Genomic DNA, 19,092 nt, shown 5'->3' with positions numbered 1-19,092 from the left:
TTACATTGTTTCCTCATATAGCAGTCATGCAGATGGATTTTGTGGCTCCAGACAGGATGGTTGAGGTATAACTCACCTAAATAGTATTCTTAATATGTTGGCTACCAGCAGAACCAGGCAAACATACGTGGAGAATCCTTCAGCATTCTGAGTCCTGCGGATATCCCTGTACTGAGGGATGTATGGCACAACTCCTCCAAATACGATGGCAAAAGATGCGATCCAAGACACCACTTGATGAACAACATACATGATCTGATCCATAAACACTTCATCCATCTTTGAGTGATGTATCTATCTGTCCTTTATGGTTAAATCAACTGAATGCAATTACTAGCCTGCTAATTTAATGATACATAAATCATTACTATTTGGCTATTTTGTTCACATATTAAAATGTAATTTCTCGATGATTACTGAATATAACGATAGTAAATGTACTTTCATTGTCCCAGTCACCATTCACTAACTCATTAGATCTAATTCATTCAAGTGCTTCCCTTTTCCAGGAAATAAATACTTGCTAAATCGATGGGGACGGTTCCTCAGCATAGGTCCATATCAGACGATCGGTATCATCTGTTTTATGATCTGTGCAAAGATGAATAGAGTGCTGTATAACATTTTAATGCCGCAGTGATCCTCTCTGCTACAGCTGGCTAATGCTCATAACAGTACTTCCGTGTTGCACTACGTCACGATACGCTCATTACATATTCATGAGATGCAGGGTCCTAATGCCAGTTGATTTTGTTTTGTTTTGTGACACGCGTTTGACAAAAACAATGATACGGCAAATTATTAATACACGATTAACGCCAGTTTTTAAGCAATTCTAAATGTAAGCAATACATTTACCATCACATATTAGACGCACACTTGAAATGGGCTGATCTCAAACTGCTTTATAGCCTAGGCTACTTATGACACAAGATTTATCTCTTTAATTAATCCCCTCAAAAGTTGCCATGTGCCAAAACGACGTTATATAATTCATGAAAACAAAATGAAATATTATCAGCACTGTGTAATTCAAAATAATTGTTCATCAGTGGATTGAAAATGACAAAAATACTTCTCTGCTACTAAAAGGGTTAAATGTTGTGAATGGATGCCCCACATACGAACGAGGAAGTCTTTATATGCAAACAATGAATGAGAGTGAGAAGTTGAAAAGTTATAGAATCCTTTTATTCTAATTGATATATGATCAAAAATCTCTGAGATTAAAGAACATAACTGGTATTTTCACAGTGGTATTGTTTTAGTCCAGATAACGTTGCCTAGAGCTGAAACCAACAACTAACACAACAAATTCAACCAAACTCATGGCAGGATCCGAGTCAAAAGCCGCCAAAGATTTGACTGCAATGGCAAGTGTTCATTTTAATACATTTTAATTTGACAATTATATGCAAGACGAGGAAATTTTATAATTGCAGTTGCGGGGGGTATGTTTTAAAGTTTCACAAATCTGCTCAATTCATTTTTTCAAACAGATGGAGACGACAATGCAACAACTTCAGAACAGGTTTCAGAACGTATCTGACCAGATCATCTCCAAAAATATCTTTTTAGATACATAATCTCACTTTGTAGAAGTTTAGATTAGCTTTTTTTTTGCTGTCATAGCACTAGCATGAATATTATAGCACTATATGTATTTGTATTTGAATCGTTCCCATAGTAATATCATGTTTTGGACACAAAACAATGACAATATCACAGATTTTTGGACAATGAAGTAGGCCTATACCTTAAATATGGAAATATGGAAATAGCCTAATTCAGTACTTGGTATTACCACTTGAACTTATACCATAGTATTGCCATAACACTTACAATAAATCAATACTTTTATTAACCAAGGTTAAATTGCGTTAAATTGATCAAAAGTGACAGTAAAGACATATAATGTTACAGAAGATTTCTATTTCAAATAAATGCTGTTCTTTTTGAACTTTTTATTCAAACACATTATAATGGTTTCACAAAAATATCAAGCAGCACAACTTTCAACATTGATAATATGAAGAAATGTTTCTTGAACAGCAAATCAGCATATTCGAGAATGATTTCTGAAAATTCAGCTTTGCCACCATAGGAATAAATTGTTTTAAAATGTATTCAAATGAGAAAACAGTCATTTTAAAGTGTAATAATATTTCACAGTATTTCTCCTTTTTGATCAAATAAATTCAGCCATAAAAAAACTTACCAACCCCAGACTTTTAAATGGTAGTGTACATAATACATTTAAAAACATATCTATCATTAGAGTGTCATGTTTATTCTTCATAAATGCATTAAGCTTTTTTTTATCGTGATAAAATGTTACAAATGTCCTCAATGATGAATGTAACATCTATTTGAGGTCTCATACAGGACATACATAGTGATTTTTACATTCTTCTGATTTTTTTATTTTCTGATTGTACACACTCCATTATGTGTAAAACCATTTATTAGCTGGTTTTGACTTAGATATGCTACACAAAGAACTGAGGGTTTTTCCTTAATGCCTGAACTGGATGAGATGGGAACACGTATAGATGACCTGGAGAAGAATGTCGCTGATCTCATGACACAAGCAGGAATGGAAGATCATCATAAATCAAAGCAAGTGCATTGGATTTATTTCATCTCCAAATTAAAGTTTGCACAATAACTAGGCATTTAAAACAAAAAATCATGATATATAACTTAATATTTCTGTTTTTCTGCACAGTGACTTTGAAAAGAGAACAAGCTGGCCAAAGCACTGAGCAGAAATGTTGCAGAAGCTGGAGATCAACAGGATATTTGTGTATTAACTATGCATGTATTGTTCACATGTGCCTTATTTTTTATTAAGTTTATATACATGTAATGTGGATCTTGTACCTATCAATAAACTAACTTGTTTAGCTTCTTGTGTAAAATCTTTTCCAGAGTACAATATAAACAAAAATGGAAGCATGTTACAATATATTCATATAAAGGACCTCTCAACGTTAGCGATCATTGAAAACTATAGGCATTGAGACATTAGGCGAAAAAGACTACTGGTCCCTTTTTAATGTTAAGTAGTTGCAAAGGACATTATATCAACATATAATTGAACTTAAGGGAATACTTACTGATTTTTAGTTTAATTTTGCTTATATTTTGTATAGTGTTTATTACTCAGAAAGGTTTTGTTCAGAATTAACCATTATGCAACACTACACCATGGTGCAACATTAACTAATGTTGGCTGGCAATTAAAAGTACATTTGTTGTCATTAGATTATAATTCAACATTTTATTTATTTAATTTGCTAGGACTATAGTTTTTTACATTAAAGGTGCAGTATGTAGGATTTCTGTCCGCTAGAGGTCGCTAGAGGCCGCTAGAGGCCTATTCAAAACAAAGGCGTAGCTTGATGACGCCAAGTTTTGGGCGTGGAATTTTGGGAATGTGATGTGGTCTTCACATCAATGGATAGTGCAAAAGAATAGGGATAGGACTCGGGAAGAAATCATGTTCATGGATGTGATTATTAACGTTATTGTAGTATGAAGCAGAGCAGGACCGAGTGTTGTGGGAGCTGAATGAGGAGCTGGAGCGACTGCGCAACACACGCCTCACGATCAGAGGAACTTTTATTATGACACAGTCGCCGGCGCCGCTTCCGCTTTTTTGGTCATGAGTATGAGGTAACGCAGCTCTGTTTATCATATTAGATACTTTTGAGCATGTTGAAAATGATGTTATAACGTTACTCTGTGCCTTCACTCGGCGGCTGCTGTGAGACACTTGTTTGAGACACACTGCAGTAAGATAGATTGATTTTAGAATATCATATTAAATGCTGGATGGCTTGTGTTGATAAATGGCATGCAATTAATTTTAAAATGTATGATGGAGAAAATTCTGTATTACTGTTACTAAAAATAAAGTTGCATCTGATTATGCTATGTTAGCTACTTGACAAAATAGTGTTTTTCTCTGAGGCATGGCAAAGCATGGTACTCACAAAAAAATAAAAGACTTAAAGTGTTGAGCTATATAACAACAATTAGTTTTCTGTCTATAAATATATCAAAACAGTTGTTCCCTTGTCTATTAAAGGCAGACCAATTGTAACGGCAGTATGACGCAATTGATAGGCGACTCCTCACACGTCCCGGAGCCTTGGTTAAAATTGCAATTTTCTCACGATTTACAAATAGTTGGAAACATTTGGGATATTGTAAGTACTCAAGTGAACAAAATATATAACATTGGCCTAGTGGTTTTTGGATATTTTACTGCAAAAATGTTATATATTGCACCTTTAACAAAGTGTCTTTGCTATTGGGGAAAATACAATATTAGACTTTTTTTTTACAGTCTATGGGGAAAACGTGTGTGAACCATAGGTGTGAACGTACATCATTCATGGACCTAATTATACTCTTTGGCCAGCAGGTGGCAGCATTGTTTCTCTCCTCTCACAGCTCTTTCCATAGCAGTAAATTAGTAAATTATCAAGGTAATTAAATCTACGGAATCAGAGTCAGATGTATGTCTTCAGCCAGACCATCATAATAAATGAAATTTACTGTTTATCTGTGCATCTTCTCATGACAAGACATAAAAGAAAAAGAGGCCTTCGACTGTTGAACCGCCTCCCCTTGATATCTACACTAATTATAATTTTTAGTTTAAAAACATTTGTATACACTTGTATTTACTAATATTTAGATATTCGTTGGAACATTCTGCTTTGTCAGTGACATGTTTGTTGCTTTACTATGGAATTTATGGCTATTTATTTTACTTAATATTTGTCTTTTTCAAATATTATTATTCAGTAAACTTAAAAACAACAAAGCTATCAAACCTTCCGAAACTTGTCTGCAAAGAGGCATCTTCCGCTAAAATGCAGTGACAAACTTATCTCCAACCCTCATTTGAATCATAAAAATCTTTTCCCCCTTGTGGCTTACATGAAATATCGCGAGATTTGTGCGGACGCTATTCACCAAAGATACGCCACTACCCTCGCCCCCGTAGTTGTCAAGGGAGACTACGCAAGAAATGTGACGTACGCCTGTGGGCTGGACCGTGAGTTGGAGAAAGGGAATGTCGATCGGTGAGAGATCGGTTACAGAGGCGGCCGGGAGCGTCAGCAGAATGGGTGAGAATTTAGTCCCTGTCGCTTTATTTAACTCAAACTGTCAAACTCTTCTGTAAGTAAGTTTATATGTTTATGTGTGCCGTGTGTTTTAAAGGCGCGTGCTTTGTTGCGCGCGCTAGATGCTTTTCCTGAGCGTGTTAATAGACAAATAGATCTGCTCAAGCTCTCTGTTTCAGTGTAATCTTCACTCTTTATGTCATTATCATGACAATTACTGTCTCTTTTCTCAAATAAGACATTTAATTGAAAGGTTTCACTAACGAATATGTTCTGTGGGTGGTACAATGATAGTTTCATATTGTAATGCAGTGGAACTGAATCAGAAGCATATTCATCTGCCATGGTATTTTCATTGTTTCTAAGGTACCTCAAAGAATACCACGATGAAAAAAAAACATCGCATTAACATAATATTGTCCAGAAAACGATGAAAATACTGGTTAGGATGGGTTTAAGCAACGAATGCAGTGCTATGGCTAGACATTTAGTGTTTCCGTCTGGAGAAACACCTTCTTGTTTTTGTCACTCTCAGCTTTGAAGAAAAATTCAAATAAGTATGTTGCAGTAGGTCAGAGGTTTCTGCTCCTGCTCCTGCTCCTGGAGGCTGCCTTTCAGCAGAGTTTAACATACATGAACCTGCTAATCAAGGTCTTCAGATTCACTAGAAACTTCCAGGCAGGTGTGTTGGAACTAAACACCTGAAAGTGGTCCTCCAGGAGCAGGATTGGACATCCCTGGTGTAGAGAATATATCACTTGCTATTGTATGAATGGAAGTATAGATGGATAAAAGGATGAACTGATAGATAGATTGATTGACAAATGGGTGGGTGGATGGATGCATAGATAGATAGATATGTGCAGATACAAATAATTCACTATACAGATACAATATGTACATTGAATAATCATAAAATTATTTGTTGTTTCATTTTAAACATCAGTTGCTCGAACAACTTGTTTTATCCAAATTGTCATTTGGTGATGATTATACTAAGTTTGCGTGAACCGGAAGTTGCAATCGACTTCAGTAGTGTGACATATTGTAAAAACAGAGGGCAGGGCTTGATTTTTTTGGGCACCTCCTCACCATCTCTAGCTGGCAGCAGACTGACGGTTGGAGATGTTTGGTTTAAGACGTTCTGCCCAAGCCATCAAACTGACGTCATCTGAGAAGGAATGCAATTCCACAGCGGAAACACATTTTTAGATGTTGACTAAAGATTATGAAGACAAACACATTTTCTTATGTGGATTACCCTGGATGGATTAATTGTTCATCACAAGACTAGTACTGTGTGCTAACTTAGTAAATATGGGAATCAATTTGGATTTCATGCAGACTTTAAGAAGATCCATTAATGTAGAGTGTCAGGCACAAACCACCCTCGATTCACGTTTACTGTACTGAAGGTTGGTCATATTCATTAAACATTCTCCCTTGCACTTGTCTAGTTCATATTTAAGATGTTGCATGTACATTACCTGATATTTACCTTTACTTCTAAGCAACGTAGCTTCTTGTATGAAGCCTCAGTCTTCTGTACTTGAATAAATTTGACTTATAGCAACACACAGCATGATCGTATGTAAGTTAGATTTTTTTGAGATCGCTAGTGTGGTGAGGACCCTGTTGGGCTCTTGTTCAGTGAGAAGAATTCATTCTTTATTTATTCTCATCATATTTAGATCACATGGCTACTGATTGAATCGTTCCCGTCCATTCACATGTGACTGTGTATTTTTCCCATGGTTAGTACTGAGGCCTTATTTATAAAACGCACATACAATTGAATTTGATCCTAAATTCAATGGCTTTCATCTTACCTCAAAAGGGAATAAGTCAGAATATACTACGCCAACTGAAGAGCATTTGTAGAAACGTTTTGCACTCATATACCAGTAATTAAATTAATAATCTTTTATGAAAATGTACAAATGAATGGCAGTCACAATGTGCACAAATTATAATATGCCTACATGCACATGTTGAACTACAGTTCATGAAGAGGGAGCATTTATATTATATTATTTAAGAAACTGTTGTTCGTTCACATTTATGATCCTTCTAGTCTTTATAAATGAGGCCTCTGGATTGAGTGGTCCCACAATGCTCTTTTTTTTCTGTTTCTCCACTCCGATAGTGTCCACACCATACTAAAGTAAACATTGCTTCCCTTTATTGCTTAATTTGCCAAATTTGTGAGAATATTCATTATATTTGGCTGTTTTATTTCAGACATTTAAAGGGATAGTTCACCCAAAAATGAAAATTCTGTCATAATTCACTCATCCTCGTGTTGTTCCAAACTAGGGCTGCAACGATTAATCGCGATTAATCGTTTGCAAAATAAAAGTCTGTGTTTACGTAATATATATATGTGTGTTCTGTGTATAATAATTATGTATATATAAAAACACACATTCATGTATATATTTAAGAAAAATGTTATATTTATATATAAAATATTTGTTTATATGTAATATAAAATATATATAAATATATATACATTTATAATACATGCATATATTTCTAAACTTTTTACCTGTATGTGTGTGTATTTATATATACATAATTATTATACACAGAACACACACATATATTACGTAAACACAGACTTTTATTTTGCAAACGATTAATCGCGATAAAATCGTTGCAGCCCTATTCCAAACCTGCATGAATAAATTCTGCGGAATGCAAAAGAAGATATTTTGAAGAATGTTGGTAACCAAGTTTTTGTGACCATTGACTTCCATTGTATGGACAAAAAAAAAAGTTTTCTCAAAATATCGAATTTTATGTTCCACAGAATAAAAAAGTCATACATTTTTGGAACAGCATGAGGGTGAATAAATGATGACAGATTCATTTTTGGATGAACGATCCCTTTAATGGCAAGTAAACAAGTTATTGTTCAGATTTAAACGTAACAGAAGGAAATTGTGTTTGGTATGTTTAAAGGGTTAGTTCACTCAAAAATGAAAATTCTGTCATTAATTACTCACCCTCATGTCGTTCCACACCCGTAAGACCTTTGTTCGTCTTCGTAACGCAGATGATCTTTTTGATGAAATCTGAGAGATTTCTGTCCCTCCTTAGACAGAATTGAAATGTTGACATTTCAAAAAGAGATCGTAAAACAAATCCATATGTATTGAGCGGTTTAGTCCGCTTTATATCGCTTTATATTGCGAACAGTTTGAATTTAGGCTTTTTTTCACATATAAACATTCATCAGCTCACACATCAGTTGTGGTAAATGGAAGCATGAGAGAACCAATGAGGTTCATTCTCGTGTGCTACGCAGCACATCTGAGCTTCAGCTCGAGGTTTGTTCTCGCGTGTCATTCAGGTTCAGTTGAGCTTCTGTTTATAGTATGTTCGGTGATCAATGTTTATATGTGATTAAAAGTCTAAATTAAATCTGTTCCTCATAAAAAGTCCTTTCAGAAAATTTGGACTGAACCACTCAATTTATATGGATTAGTTTTACAATCTCTTTATGAGCTTTTCCGTCAAAGTTTTAGTTGCGTAGCTGTGAATGGAGGGACAGCGAGCTCTCAGATTTTATCAAAAACATCTTCATTTGCGTTCTGAAGATAAATGAAAGTCTTACATGTTTGGAATGACATGAGGGTGGGTAATTAATGACAGAATTTTCATTTTTGGGTGAACGAACCCTTTAATATATCGATCAGATGGTTTAAGTGGGTGGTTCTTGAACAAAATAAGATGCCGTGTTGACCAGACCTTGTGCCAGTAGTCAAAAGTCTGGCTGTGTGGGACCAGCTGAGTTTATGGATCAGGATCTGCCATTCTTGTGGATGTAAATCTATTTTGGTCCTGGATGCAGATGTGATAGTTACTTTCCAGCCCTTGAGTAGGATGTTAAGTGAATAGTTTACAGCTGAAATCTTTAGAGAGAATGTGTGTCTGTCTCTGAACTGTGGGTGGTCAGAATAGCCATTATGGAGTGTATTGTCTGACTGCTTTCATTGAGTGCGTGATGAGAAAACCAGGCAGAGGCTGCTTTCTTTGCTCAGGTGCTGTTGCGATGAGTCGATAAGATCCTGATAGGGCCCTATTCTGCAATACAGAAAACATGGATGGAATTGCGAAAGCCAGTCATAAAATGGAATTTACTGTATAATGTGGAATGTCATGGTATTTGGGAAATTTTGGATGAATAAACTAAAAGCCTGTCTCACTATATGAGGACACGTGAACTACATCTCCAATGGAAACATATTTTGGAAAACAAAATGGAAAAAAGTTTGCAGTTAATTGTGGACTCTGTTGACACCTTTGTGTCAGTCATGCCTTGTGAACCTCTGATCCAAAGTGTTTTATGTAAAAACAGGATATCAACGTATCTTATAGGCTACCATTTACTCATTTTCATTACTTTGTCTTTCTGACTTTCTTTTTTTAATGCTTTAGATTTAGACTACCACATCTCTTCCGGCAGTTAAGCCACATACAAAAACATGTCATTGTTTCTGAACTGCAGTCACTCTCTCTCACTCTCTCTCTTTCATTTTGATCTCTGTAAGGTAATGCTTTTGGATAGGTGTCATCCAAAAATCCCGTCTAACACTGCAAAAAATGCTTTTCTTGCTGAGATTTTTTGTCTTGTTTCCACTTTCCAGTCCAAATATCTAAAAAATCTTAAATCAAGAAACATTTTCTAGACGAGTAAAAATTATTGTCTTGTTTAAAAAATAAGTCAAAATTAAGTGAGTTTTTGCATAAAACAAGCAAAATAACCTGCCAGTGGGGTGAGCAAAATAATCTTGTTTTTCGGTCTGAAATAAGATTAATTTGCTTACCCATTGGCAGATTATTTTGCTTGTTTTACGCAACAACTCACTTAATTTTGACTTATTATTGTCTTTTTTTCAGAAATTTTTTTACTTGTCTAGAAAATGCTTCTTGATTTAAGAATTTTTAGATGTTTGGACTAGAAACAAGAAAAAAATTCTAAGTAAGAAAAGCATTTTTTGCAGTGAAGGGATTGTCGCATCTTTTGCACTTTCAAATTTGTCATTTTTAAATGTAGACGCACTACTGTTTTGTGCATCTATGCCGCAGCGTGATGAAAAATTCCCAACTTTTCAGAATGCCGCAAGTGCACCACAAGTCATGTGAAAAGAACCAAACAATCAGTTATAAGACTTTAAAGTTGTCAGTTGATAAGTTATTCTACTGTACATTGCCTTTACAGTAAGCCTAATTACCTCAGACAAATGTAGAGCTGTTGAGAGAGAGAGAGAGATGTTTTCTGATGCTTGGGCCAACTTTTCTTAGAAGATCATCAGACTGGTCTTTGTCCACTTTGAAATAGGCTTTAAATCTGCATCGTAGAATTAGTTGGTGAAATTCTCTGTGTTTTCTCCAGTATTTTCCTCTTATTTTAGACGTGACATGTGAATGTCCAAGCAGCTTAACCTGGCACATCTTGATTAACTGTTTACATTTTTCCATATGCTGGATGAAGGAATCCATCTGTCCCATAATAACCCACATCAGTGACCCAGAATGTGACCTTGAGGTACAGTCGTCATGTATATCATATGTGTGAAAGCCTTGACATGATATATTTTTGGTTGTGTGAGTCCTTGTGGACCATTTCTGTCAACGCTACACCACAGGAAAATCCAGTTGTGCTTTTTTTGGTCTTCGGCATGTTCCTCATGGCAGTCTGAGGTGGCTTTTGCTGGTTGAGTCCATTCAAATTTGCATCAGTGCATTCAGATGTTCCCCTTCAAACATGCTCTCTCATCTTTGACAAGCTCTTAGACTGGAAGAAGGAACATGTACATCCTCTCTGTTTACCCAGTGAGATCAGATATTATTATAATTACACATTATTTCCTGCGTGAGTGCTTGTGTGTACTAGAGTGTTTCTCACACCTAACACCTGCCCTCTAGTAGAACATCAAACGATAACGTCAGCAGGAAGTGGTGCAGGATATTCAAAACAGACTTTCATTTGTAGTTTCAAGAAAGAGCATTGCATTGTGTGGGTGGGGAAAATGGAGTAAGGGAGGACAAAATCTTTGTGCAATAATAATTTTAATTAAAAAAGGATAGTTTACCCAAAATGGAAACTTTTGTCTGACTTGGCAAAAATCAGACGGATATGATTTCAGTTCATCTAAGCATAAACGTAAAAACGTAAAAGTTGAAATTGACCTTTTAAAGTGAATGTAAATGATGTAAAATGGCATTGGTTCTCAAGTTTAATAACTAATCACACTGCAGAAAAATTGTATTTGCGAATTGTATAAATGTGATTATTTCAGCTGAGGCTCTTGGTGCGGAGCGAGGCAAAAGTATAAACAAGGCTTCAGACAGCGCGCAAATGCTGAATTGATTTCTTTCACGTCTTGTACTTGAACGGACATACACAAAATTACTGTACATCAAAATGCCCATATTGGCAAATATCCTTGTAAACATAGTCTGTTAAGTGAACATAAACAGTTGAGAAATAAAACGCGTGTGTAACAGTATATTGGATCCATGCAGTTCTTAAAGCGACAGCAGCCTAATAAACCTGCTGCTGTCTTTTAATTTTAATGTTATAATGTTAATCAAACAACAAAGGACAAAGAAAAAATCACTCACTGCTCTTGACTGAATAACTTTTCTTCATTTCATAAGGATCAAATTATATTTAATTTATACAGTGAAGACTATGCACTGTTATTTTACATTTGATTATTCCATTTTTGTACCTAAAACTTTATTTCATTTGTTCTGTTGTGTTTATTTGTGCTATTGCTCATAATTTGACTATTTGTTCTTATTTTATTACTGACAGTTTACTTGTCTTTAACATTATGTTAAATTTATATTATTTAGGCTAGTAGTTTTTGGTGTCATAACTTTATTTGTTAAGATTATGGATCAAAGACAATGAAAACCATAACTAGGCCTATTTTATTTTATTACATTTTTTTTGTGGTGGGACCTGACTGGTCAAGTAGAAAAAAATCATTAGTGTTGAGCCCTGAATATATATATTCAGGTTTTTTATTACTGGATTCTATGTTTCTGTTAACGCAAGTTTGTATTCACAAATTTTGTGAATGTGATTATTAACTACTTTAGTCTAAGATTTTTGGTCTGTTCCTCACACAAAGCTAACTTATGACTTCAAAACATCTTGAATATACTCTAATGCATGAGTCGTCTGACCTACTGTACCCTTTACAATACGTTGCAGCATACTTTCTGAATCATCATCACAAACTTGCATCTGTTCAGCTGCATACGTGTCCCTCCAGGACATTTCCTTTTGTAGTGTTAGCAGAATCATATGAAGGTTTTGATAGTCAAATGAGTTGGGTAATTTGCAATCACAGACCAGTATATTTGATGCTTTGCTGATTCAGAAGAAAGAAAATACTATTCATAGAAGGCCTGATTTATGCAGTTAGATGATTTTACTGTCCATTTTACTGGCAGCTTAAGCACCGTGGAAGTCTAGTGCTGAAGCCCATTTTCTGGCCTTCCTGTAATTCTGTATGTTTAGAGAAGTGGTTTAGTTGTACAGCATTAGGCAAACACTATGTGCTGTACATTTTTGTGGTTTGGATCAGGATTAAAATAGGCTGATTATTAACAGAAGCTTCCACAGATGTGTTTTGTTCTCAAACTCAGGGAGTGTCTCACTGATTTCATAGTATAATAGGTCATTAGCCATTTACACCTGGTAAATCGCAAAGTGTTGTATCCACTTGAGATTAGATCACCTGAGATGAATGTTAATACCAGGTGTTCTATCATTTATTTGCTTCACTGGCTGCTCAACATCAGCTGTCAATCAAACCTGAGCCAGGAACCTCTTAGTGAATCACAGACCAGCAGTTAGAGATAAAAACCTCTTAATGCACTTTAGCTGTTAGCTTTTCTCATTTTCTCTCTTTCTGTTTTATTTTGTATATGTGGATACCTCTTTTCCTGCCTGGTGGAATCTGATCCGTCCATCCATCGAAATGTGGAACAACATGATTTGAATGCTCTCCAAAGTAGCAGTAAGTATGCGTACAATCATTTCAAACATGCTGACAAAACACACATGCGTGTAATTTAGATCCCCAAAAGATATAAAAAAAAAATCTGGAGCCTGTGCTGCTAGTTTGCTCAAAATTTAGTATTAGATATTATAATTGGTGGTGTTTTAAGGCAAGCAGCACTAGTACTATCACTCCATATCACTAACAAACCATTAACCCTAAGTATTAAAGGCGATAAAGAGGATCTTTTCGTCGACTGAGAAACCAAAGACTGTTACTGAGTTTTTTAAATGAGCGCATGCGTAAGAACAACCCCCCCTCCTTTCGAGGGAACGCCTCCCAAAACTCGTGCACAAGTATTGGAACACAAGTGTTTACCACCAGCATTCGCTGTATCGTGTTAGTGGATTCATTATGTCGGACTCACCGCAGGTAACTCATAATCTGCAGTTTTTACTCCTGTCTCCGGACAAAAACACTGCATGCGGCGCCTGTGGAGTGTGGAAAGTTACTGGAGCGCGCAGCTGCGCTCGTCTCTCACAAGGAACGTCATGGCAGTGATTGACAAGCCAGAGGGCCAATCCGCGCACGTCTCTCACAAGGAATGTCACGGCAGTGATTGACAAGCCAGAGGGCCAATCGTTTACGCGATGATCACGTAAAGATTGGCTGATGTTTTTAAGGCCCTACCTCATGCACAGATGATGTATATTAATATTATTCCTTTCAGTGCACCTAATAAATAGTCTTTTATCAGTTAGTAAAGACAGTTTCAAGTAATATTGCAAAAATGTATAAAACAAAACATCCTCTTTAGCACCTTTAAACTGTAGTGTGTAACTTGTTCCACACTATTTATGCTACAGACATGAATAATACTTTAAATTGTGTGGTTCGTGTGGTAACATTTGATAACAAATAACAAAAATTTTTTTTGCCTGGTGGCCAATGAAACTAACGAAAGAAACTCATACACTAGGGCTGGGCGATATATCGCATGCGATTGTCACGCGCATTTCGTCAGTAAAGCCGGTTCCCTGATTACCGCTAAATCGCCATCACCTGCTTTCAAATGGAGCAGCGTTTAATAGACGGAACCGTAGATCACTGACAAGCTACGCAATATCGCGTTCATTATCAAAGGCGATTCATCTGCGATAATGAACGCGATATTGCGTAGCTTGTCAGTGATCTACGGTTCTGTCTATTAAATGCCGCTCCATTTGAAAGCAGGTGATGGCAATTTAGCGGTAATCAGGGAACCGGCTTTACTGACGAAATGCGCGTGACAATCGCATGCGATATATCGCCCAGCCCTATCATACACTTATCACACCAACACAAATATTCAGCGCAAAAAATTGCTAAATATGTTCAGATTTACGCATGAGGGTTTTTTTTCTGTTTATACCAATGTGAAAAAAACAGCTGACTAGCTCACTCTGACAGTAGGTGGCATTTATGGAAAATGAATACATTGGTACAAAAGGGCAACAGTCTGCAACTATCTGTTTTTCACACCCGCTTGTCACAGAGCAGAAACTGTCAAACTGTATTTACATGTTTCAAACAGTTGTTAAAATTGTATTTGCTGTGTTGTTTATCAAATAACAGCAAATACAAAGTACAGAGACGAGAGACTGTTTCGGATTCTTCTGCTATTCACTGTTGCTTAGCAAAATACTCTGTTCGTGAGCTCCAGCAAGTCATGGTTATCCATGTGGTTATCATAACGACATGGGATGGACTTTTTGTTTTGGATGTGGACATTAAGAGTTTTGCACAAACAAGCACTGACATTTTCTTCAGAAAATGTAAAAATAAAGTTTTTAAATGATCATTTGTCTTAAAGCCCTTGCTTTTAACTAATTATAGCCATGTTTCTATGCTATTGTTTAAGTGTCAAACCCAGTTTTTCTATTTTTGAAGATCCATCTTGTTAACAGTATCCATGTGTAATCATGAGTGATGGCCGCCTACTTGTTTCTTATTTGTAGTGTTTTGTCAGACAGGCATGACAAAGCCATTGACTGTGTTTTTGTTTTGGTCTACAGCAACAGAAGAACCTTGAGGGGTACGTGGGATTCGCAAATCTCCCCAACCAAGTGTACAGAAAGTCTGTGAAGAGGGGCTTTGAGTTCACTCTCATGGTCGTTGGTGAGTAACTTCTGTCCAGTTTATCCCACTGCTGCCCACAGAATTTCCCCTTAAATTAAAGCTCATTTGTCATTTGAGTAGAACTATAACCAAATCATGCAACAACCTTTTTGGTCTATCTGCTAGACATTTTTCTTTCATTTAAAAGTCATTTTTCATAAAGCTTTAAAATGGATAGTTCACATGGAAAAAGAAAATTGTCATTATTTACTTACCTTAGTGTTGTTCTGAATTTCCTTTTTTCCTTGGAACACAAAAGAAGATATTGGAGCTTGACATTTCTAATTCACTGGAAAAGAGCAGTGCCTTTATCATTAGAAGACTCTATTATGTTTCACAGAAAAGAAGGTAATATGGGTTGGAACAACTTGACAGAGTAAATGTTGACCAAATTTTCATTTTGGGTGAATTATCCTTTTTAAAAAACAGATTGTCCTTTTGAGGTTTGCGACATATGGAAAAAAGCTTGAATGAAACGTTAATAAAAGCAGTGTCAAAAATAGAGGGCTGGTGACCCAGCATGCTTCGCTATGTGGATTATATGCACTCATGTGTCTGGCGGTATATGGTTTCACGCGGGCCGCTTCATGCCGGGGCGCTGGCAGCTGTGCGCTGAAATGCATTTGTGATGGATTTCACATGGCAGAACAGAACGAGAGAGCAGGGCTTGAAGAAACGCGCATTCAAAACAAATGTGCTTCCCATTCTCCCATGGACCTGGGGTTTTTCCCCTCCTTTGGAATGTATGTGTGAGCGTGGCCTTGTGGGTGGGTAGTTTCCTGTAATCCCATTCATTCAGCCTGGCCTTAGGACTCGCATCTACCTCCACCTTCAGCTCTTCGGCCTCCAAACACAACACAACCTGAAACTGCCACTGACGCCCACCTGGGGTCAACTCACGTCCTGCTCATAACGGAGATAATCCAGAGCAGAAGCCGCGTTACTGACAGTTTTTCAGAATTCCATCTCCATTGGGATTTTGGGAGTAGTGTTGTTGAAGCTACACCCTGGAGTTTCCCCCTCTGCTGCACGCTGGGCAGGAAACAAGCTTTTAGATGGCAATTTGGTGTAAAGCATGTAATTAGAATCGCAGAATAATTGAAGAAGTGCAGCACTGTCAAACACTTCCAGCTCTCTCTCTCTCTCTTTCTTTGGATGATAAAAACACAGATGTTGTTGTTCAGACCACTCATCTGTTCTCGACGGGACGCACACTGGGGTCTTCTATGGTTTCAGACCTGTCTGTTGACTGACAGTGGGGTACAGTCGTGAGGCTGGTGAAAGTCAATATTTACAAATCATTAACACGTTTACTATCCGCTTGGAAGTTTTGGCCTTGATCTTGGCTTGTGTGGAAGCATATATTCTTCTTCTCATTTTTCTTTTCATTTATTATCAGTGTTTGGGATTATGAGCTCTGTAAAGCTTTATTTGCCTGTGATAATGGTTGGATTTTATTCCAGATTTTAGGATTTAAACTGTTAGACAGGAAGATGTTTTTACAGTGGTTGTAAATAAACACTGTACTGATACCGGGCATTTTTTTTTATATATACATTTTATAAAGGTATAGGCTGTCTAAATGGTCTGCCTGACATTTATTTGCATACTAAATTATGATTAGTCTACCATTTTGCATCTATTTGCATACTGAATTATGATTGGCCTTCTTTATCATTGGTCATCTGTCTAGTCTCATTTATCAATCGAATGTTATATGAGAAAAAGATTGCCTTCTGCAAATATTTTTAAAAAAATGGGGAAAAACCCCTTTCTGTAGAGCTGCACCATATTGAAGAAGGCAATTGCTGCACGAAATTGAAAAAAATGCAATATGTGATATTCGAGATGCGATACGATAATGCTTTAAGTGGGTATAATAAATGTAAATTATATTTAAAAACTGAAAATGATATAACCAACATACGTTTCACATTCTTTTTGTGAGAAGAAAGCATCCTTACAGCTGTCACTTTAAGAACTGTGCAGATTCAATATATTGTTACACGCATGCTTCCTTTTTCAACTGTTTACTCCGCTTAAGACTGACGGTGTTTATGTAAATACTCACAAAGACGGGCATTTTGACATCATTTTGTGTGTATTTGACCATATAAACTGCGGAAGAGAACTGAATTCGGGATTGCGCTCTGTCCGAGAGACGGCTTCCATGTACGCTTGATGCATTTAATAAAATTAAGCATGTCATGTATGTAACAGTCATGTGTCCAGTCTGCTCTCTGCTGTCTGCATGGACCTAAAACTTTGACCTTTTGTAATCTTTTGGAGTATTTAAATTATGCAGTTATTCGATATGCATATATCACGACATGTACATTTGTGATATTTCGATAATTTCAACATCGACATCTTATGACTTATGCTCATATTTGGAACACAAATGAAGATATTTCTTTCCATTCATTGAAAATCTAGGAAATCAAAACTTTCAGCACCAAAAAGGTCTTGAAGGCATCATAAAAAGCAATGTAAAGTATGTGCTTTGGGTGCAAAAAAAAAAAAAATGAAAAATTAGGTTTTCACAAAATATCTTCACTTGTGCTTAGTAGGGTTGTCAAAAGTACCGGTACTTCGGTACCAAGTCAGTACTGAAATGTTAAAAATGTGACGATACCAGCATTTCCCCTAAGACTTTTGAGTGCTGTTGAGCAGATTCTGACTAACTTAAACACCTCTGATTGGCCATTGTGTTCACACACTCAACAGATATGGCTACAATGATCAGTGCTTCAAAAACATGTTGTAAGTAGACATCTTTGACGCTCTTCACCGAGTGCTTGCACAGATACCCACGGGAGCATTTGAAAGCAGACGTCTATCAGCGGATCCATTTGAAATCAGCGGATCTGCTGATATACGCCTGCTTTTAAACGCTCCCGTGTGTATCTGTGCAAACGCTTGGTAAGGAGGTCTATTAACATGTTTTTGAAGCTTTGATCATTGTAGCCAATCACAGACATTTCTGTTGAGCATGTGAACACAATGGCCAGTCAGAGGTGTAAAAGTTAGTCAGAATCTGCTCAACAGCGCTCAAAATGCTAGGGGGAAATGCTGGTATCGTCACATTTTCCAGTATTTCAGTACCGACTTGGTACCGAAGTACTGTTACTTTTGACAACCCTAGTGCATAGCTCTCTGAATTTTCTTTTTCCGGTGAACAATCCCTTTAAATGGCTCTTTGTGACAGCATACATAAACAGATCTTCTTTCCTGCATTCTGGTTTTATCCGAGCCAGTGAAAGTTCTTTGAAAGTTCGTCCCTGCCAGCACAGGCCTGAGCTTTTCCTGCTTCCCCCACCCCTATCATTCGATGGGGAGTTCCTCTGGAATAAGCCCCCTGGTTTACACAGCTGTGGGATATTTCCTTTAAAGGAAGCAAGCTGGACCCTTACCGATCCGCCTGGTGGTCTTTGGGTTGAACTGCTCCAGTGGCATGACTCTCACCCCGCTCTTCTCTGGACTTCTGTAACACTTAACACCTCTTGTGTTTAGATTGCCTCCATTGAAACAGTTTGGGCTTATTGTAGTGTTTGCTGTGCCTGAGAAGTGTTTTGTATTGGCTAATGTTGTGAAATACAGGAGGCTAGATGGATGCTTGTTGTATGTTGTTTTTCATCTGCTCAAGGCAGGCCTGTAAGGATTTGACACAATACAAACAGTGAGTTTCGTAACGCACAGGGACAGGGCGGGTTACAGATACCGCAGTTTTGCATTTTTGGGCGGCTGACAGGAAAGCCCTGATCTAT

At 36.9% G+C, this 19,092-nt stretch overlaps 3 protein-coding genes across 11 annotated transcripts in view; 2 read left to right on the top strand and 1 right to left on the bottom strand.

The window, feature by feature from the left end:
* The window catches only part of LOC125275172 (solute carrier family 66 member 2), a 53,084-nt gene extending 52,407 nt beyond the window's left edge, over positions 1 to 677 (bottom strand). The window contains exons 1-2 of one of the 3 annotated variants that reach the window (XM_048201886.1): positions 521 to 676; positions 77 to 233 (exon numbers count right to left, since the gene is read on the bottom strand). In XM_048201886.1, the coding sequence (XP_048057843.1) occupies positions 77 to 233; position 521 (158 nt within the window). In that variant the 5' untranslated portion in view covers positions 522 to 676. Of the gene's footprint in view, positions 1 to 76 lie in introns of all 3 variants that reach the window. The other 2 variants (XM_048201884.1, XM_048201887.1) reach the window with 2 other exon arrangements.
* Positions 678 to 704: 27 nt separating this feature from the next.
* LOC125275174 (heat shock factor-binding protein 1) lies at positions 705 to 2,906 on the top strand. Of its 3 annotated transcripts, none has more exons than XM_048201890.1 (5): positions 705 to 841; positions 1,255 to 1,373; positions 1,500 to 1,566; positions 2,529 to 2,619; positions 2,729 to 2,906. In XM_048201890.1, the coding sequence occupies exons 2-5, from the start codon at positions 1,329 to 1,331 to the stop codon at positions 2,763 to 2,765; spliced, it is 240 nt and encodes a 79-aa protein (XP_048057847.1). In that variant the 5' UTR covers positions 705 to 841; positions 1,255 to 1,328; the 3' UTR covers positions 2,766 to 2,906. The 3 variants fall into 3 exon arrangements, with proteins under 3 accessions (XP_048057847.1, XP_048057846.1, XP_048057845.1); XM_048201889.1 differs by lacking the exon at positions 705 to 841 and adding an exon at positions 941 to 1,161; XM_048201888.1 differs by lacking the exon at positions 705 to 841 and having other exon boundaries at positions 951 to 1,373.
* Positions 2,907 to 4,991: 2,085 nt separating this feature from the next.
* Positions 4,992 to 19,092, top strand: part of septin7a (septin 7a) — a 59,831-nt gene continuing 45,730 nt past the window's right edge. For 4 of the 5 annotated variants that reach the window (XM_048201881.1, XM_048201880.1, XM_048201878.1 and 1 more), the window contains exons 1-3: positions 4,996 to 5,144; positions 13,182 to 13,186; positions 15,223 to 15,325. In XM_048201881.1, the coding sequence (XP_048057838.1) occupies positions 5,090 to 5,144; positions 13,182 to 13,186; positions 15,223 to 15,325 (163 nt within the window). In that variant the 5' untranslated portion in view covers positions 4,996 to 5,089. Of the gene's footprint in view, positions 5,145 to 13,016; positions 13,019 to 13,181; positions 13,187 to 15,222; positions 15,326 to 19,092 lie in introns of all 5 variants that reach the window. The other variant, XM_048201879.1, reaches the window with a different exon arrangement.

This window comes from Megalobrama amblycephala, linkage group LG9 (assembly GCF_018812025.1).
Source record: "Megalobrama amblycephala isolate DHTTF-2021 linkage group LG9, ASM1881202v1, whole genome shotgun sequence".
NCBI lineage: Eukaryota > Metazoa > Chordata > Actinopteri > Cypriniformes > Xenocyprididae > Megalobrama > Megalobrama amblycephala.
This window is presented reverse-complemented; position numbering and strand designations above follow the sequence as displayed.

Excerpts from the sequence above, each read along its gene's own strand:
- LOC125275174 (XM_048201890.1), top strand. The coding sequence starts at position 1,329 with ATGGCAGGATCCGAGTCAAAAGCCGCCAAAGATTTGACTGCAATG. Across the intron at positions 1,374-1,499 it reads CCAAAGATTTGACTGCAATG|ATGGAGACGACAATGCAACA; the intron begins GCAAGTGTTCAT and ends TTTTTCAAACAG. Across the intron at positions 1,567-2,528 it reads TGACCAGATCATCTCCAAAA|TGGATGAGATGGGAACACGT; the intron begins ATATCTTTTTAG and ends TAATGCCTGAAC.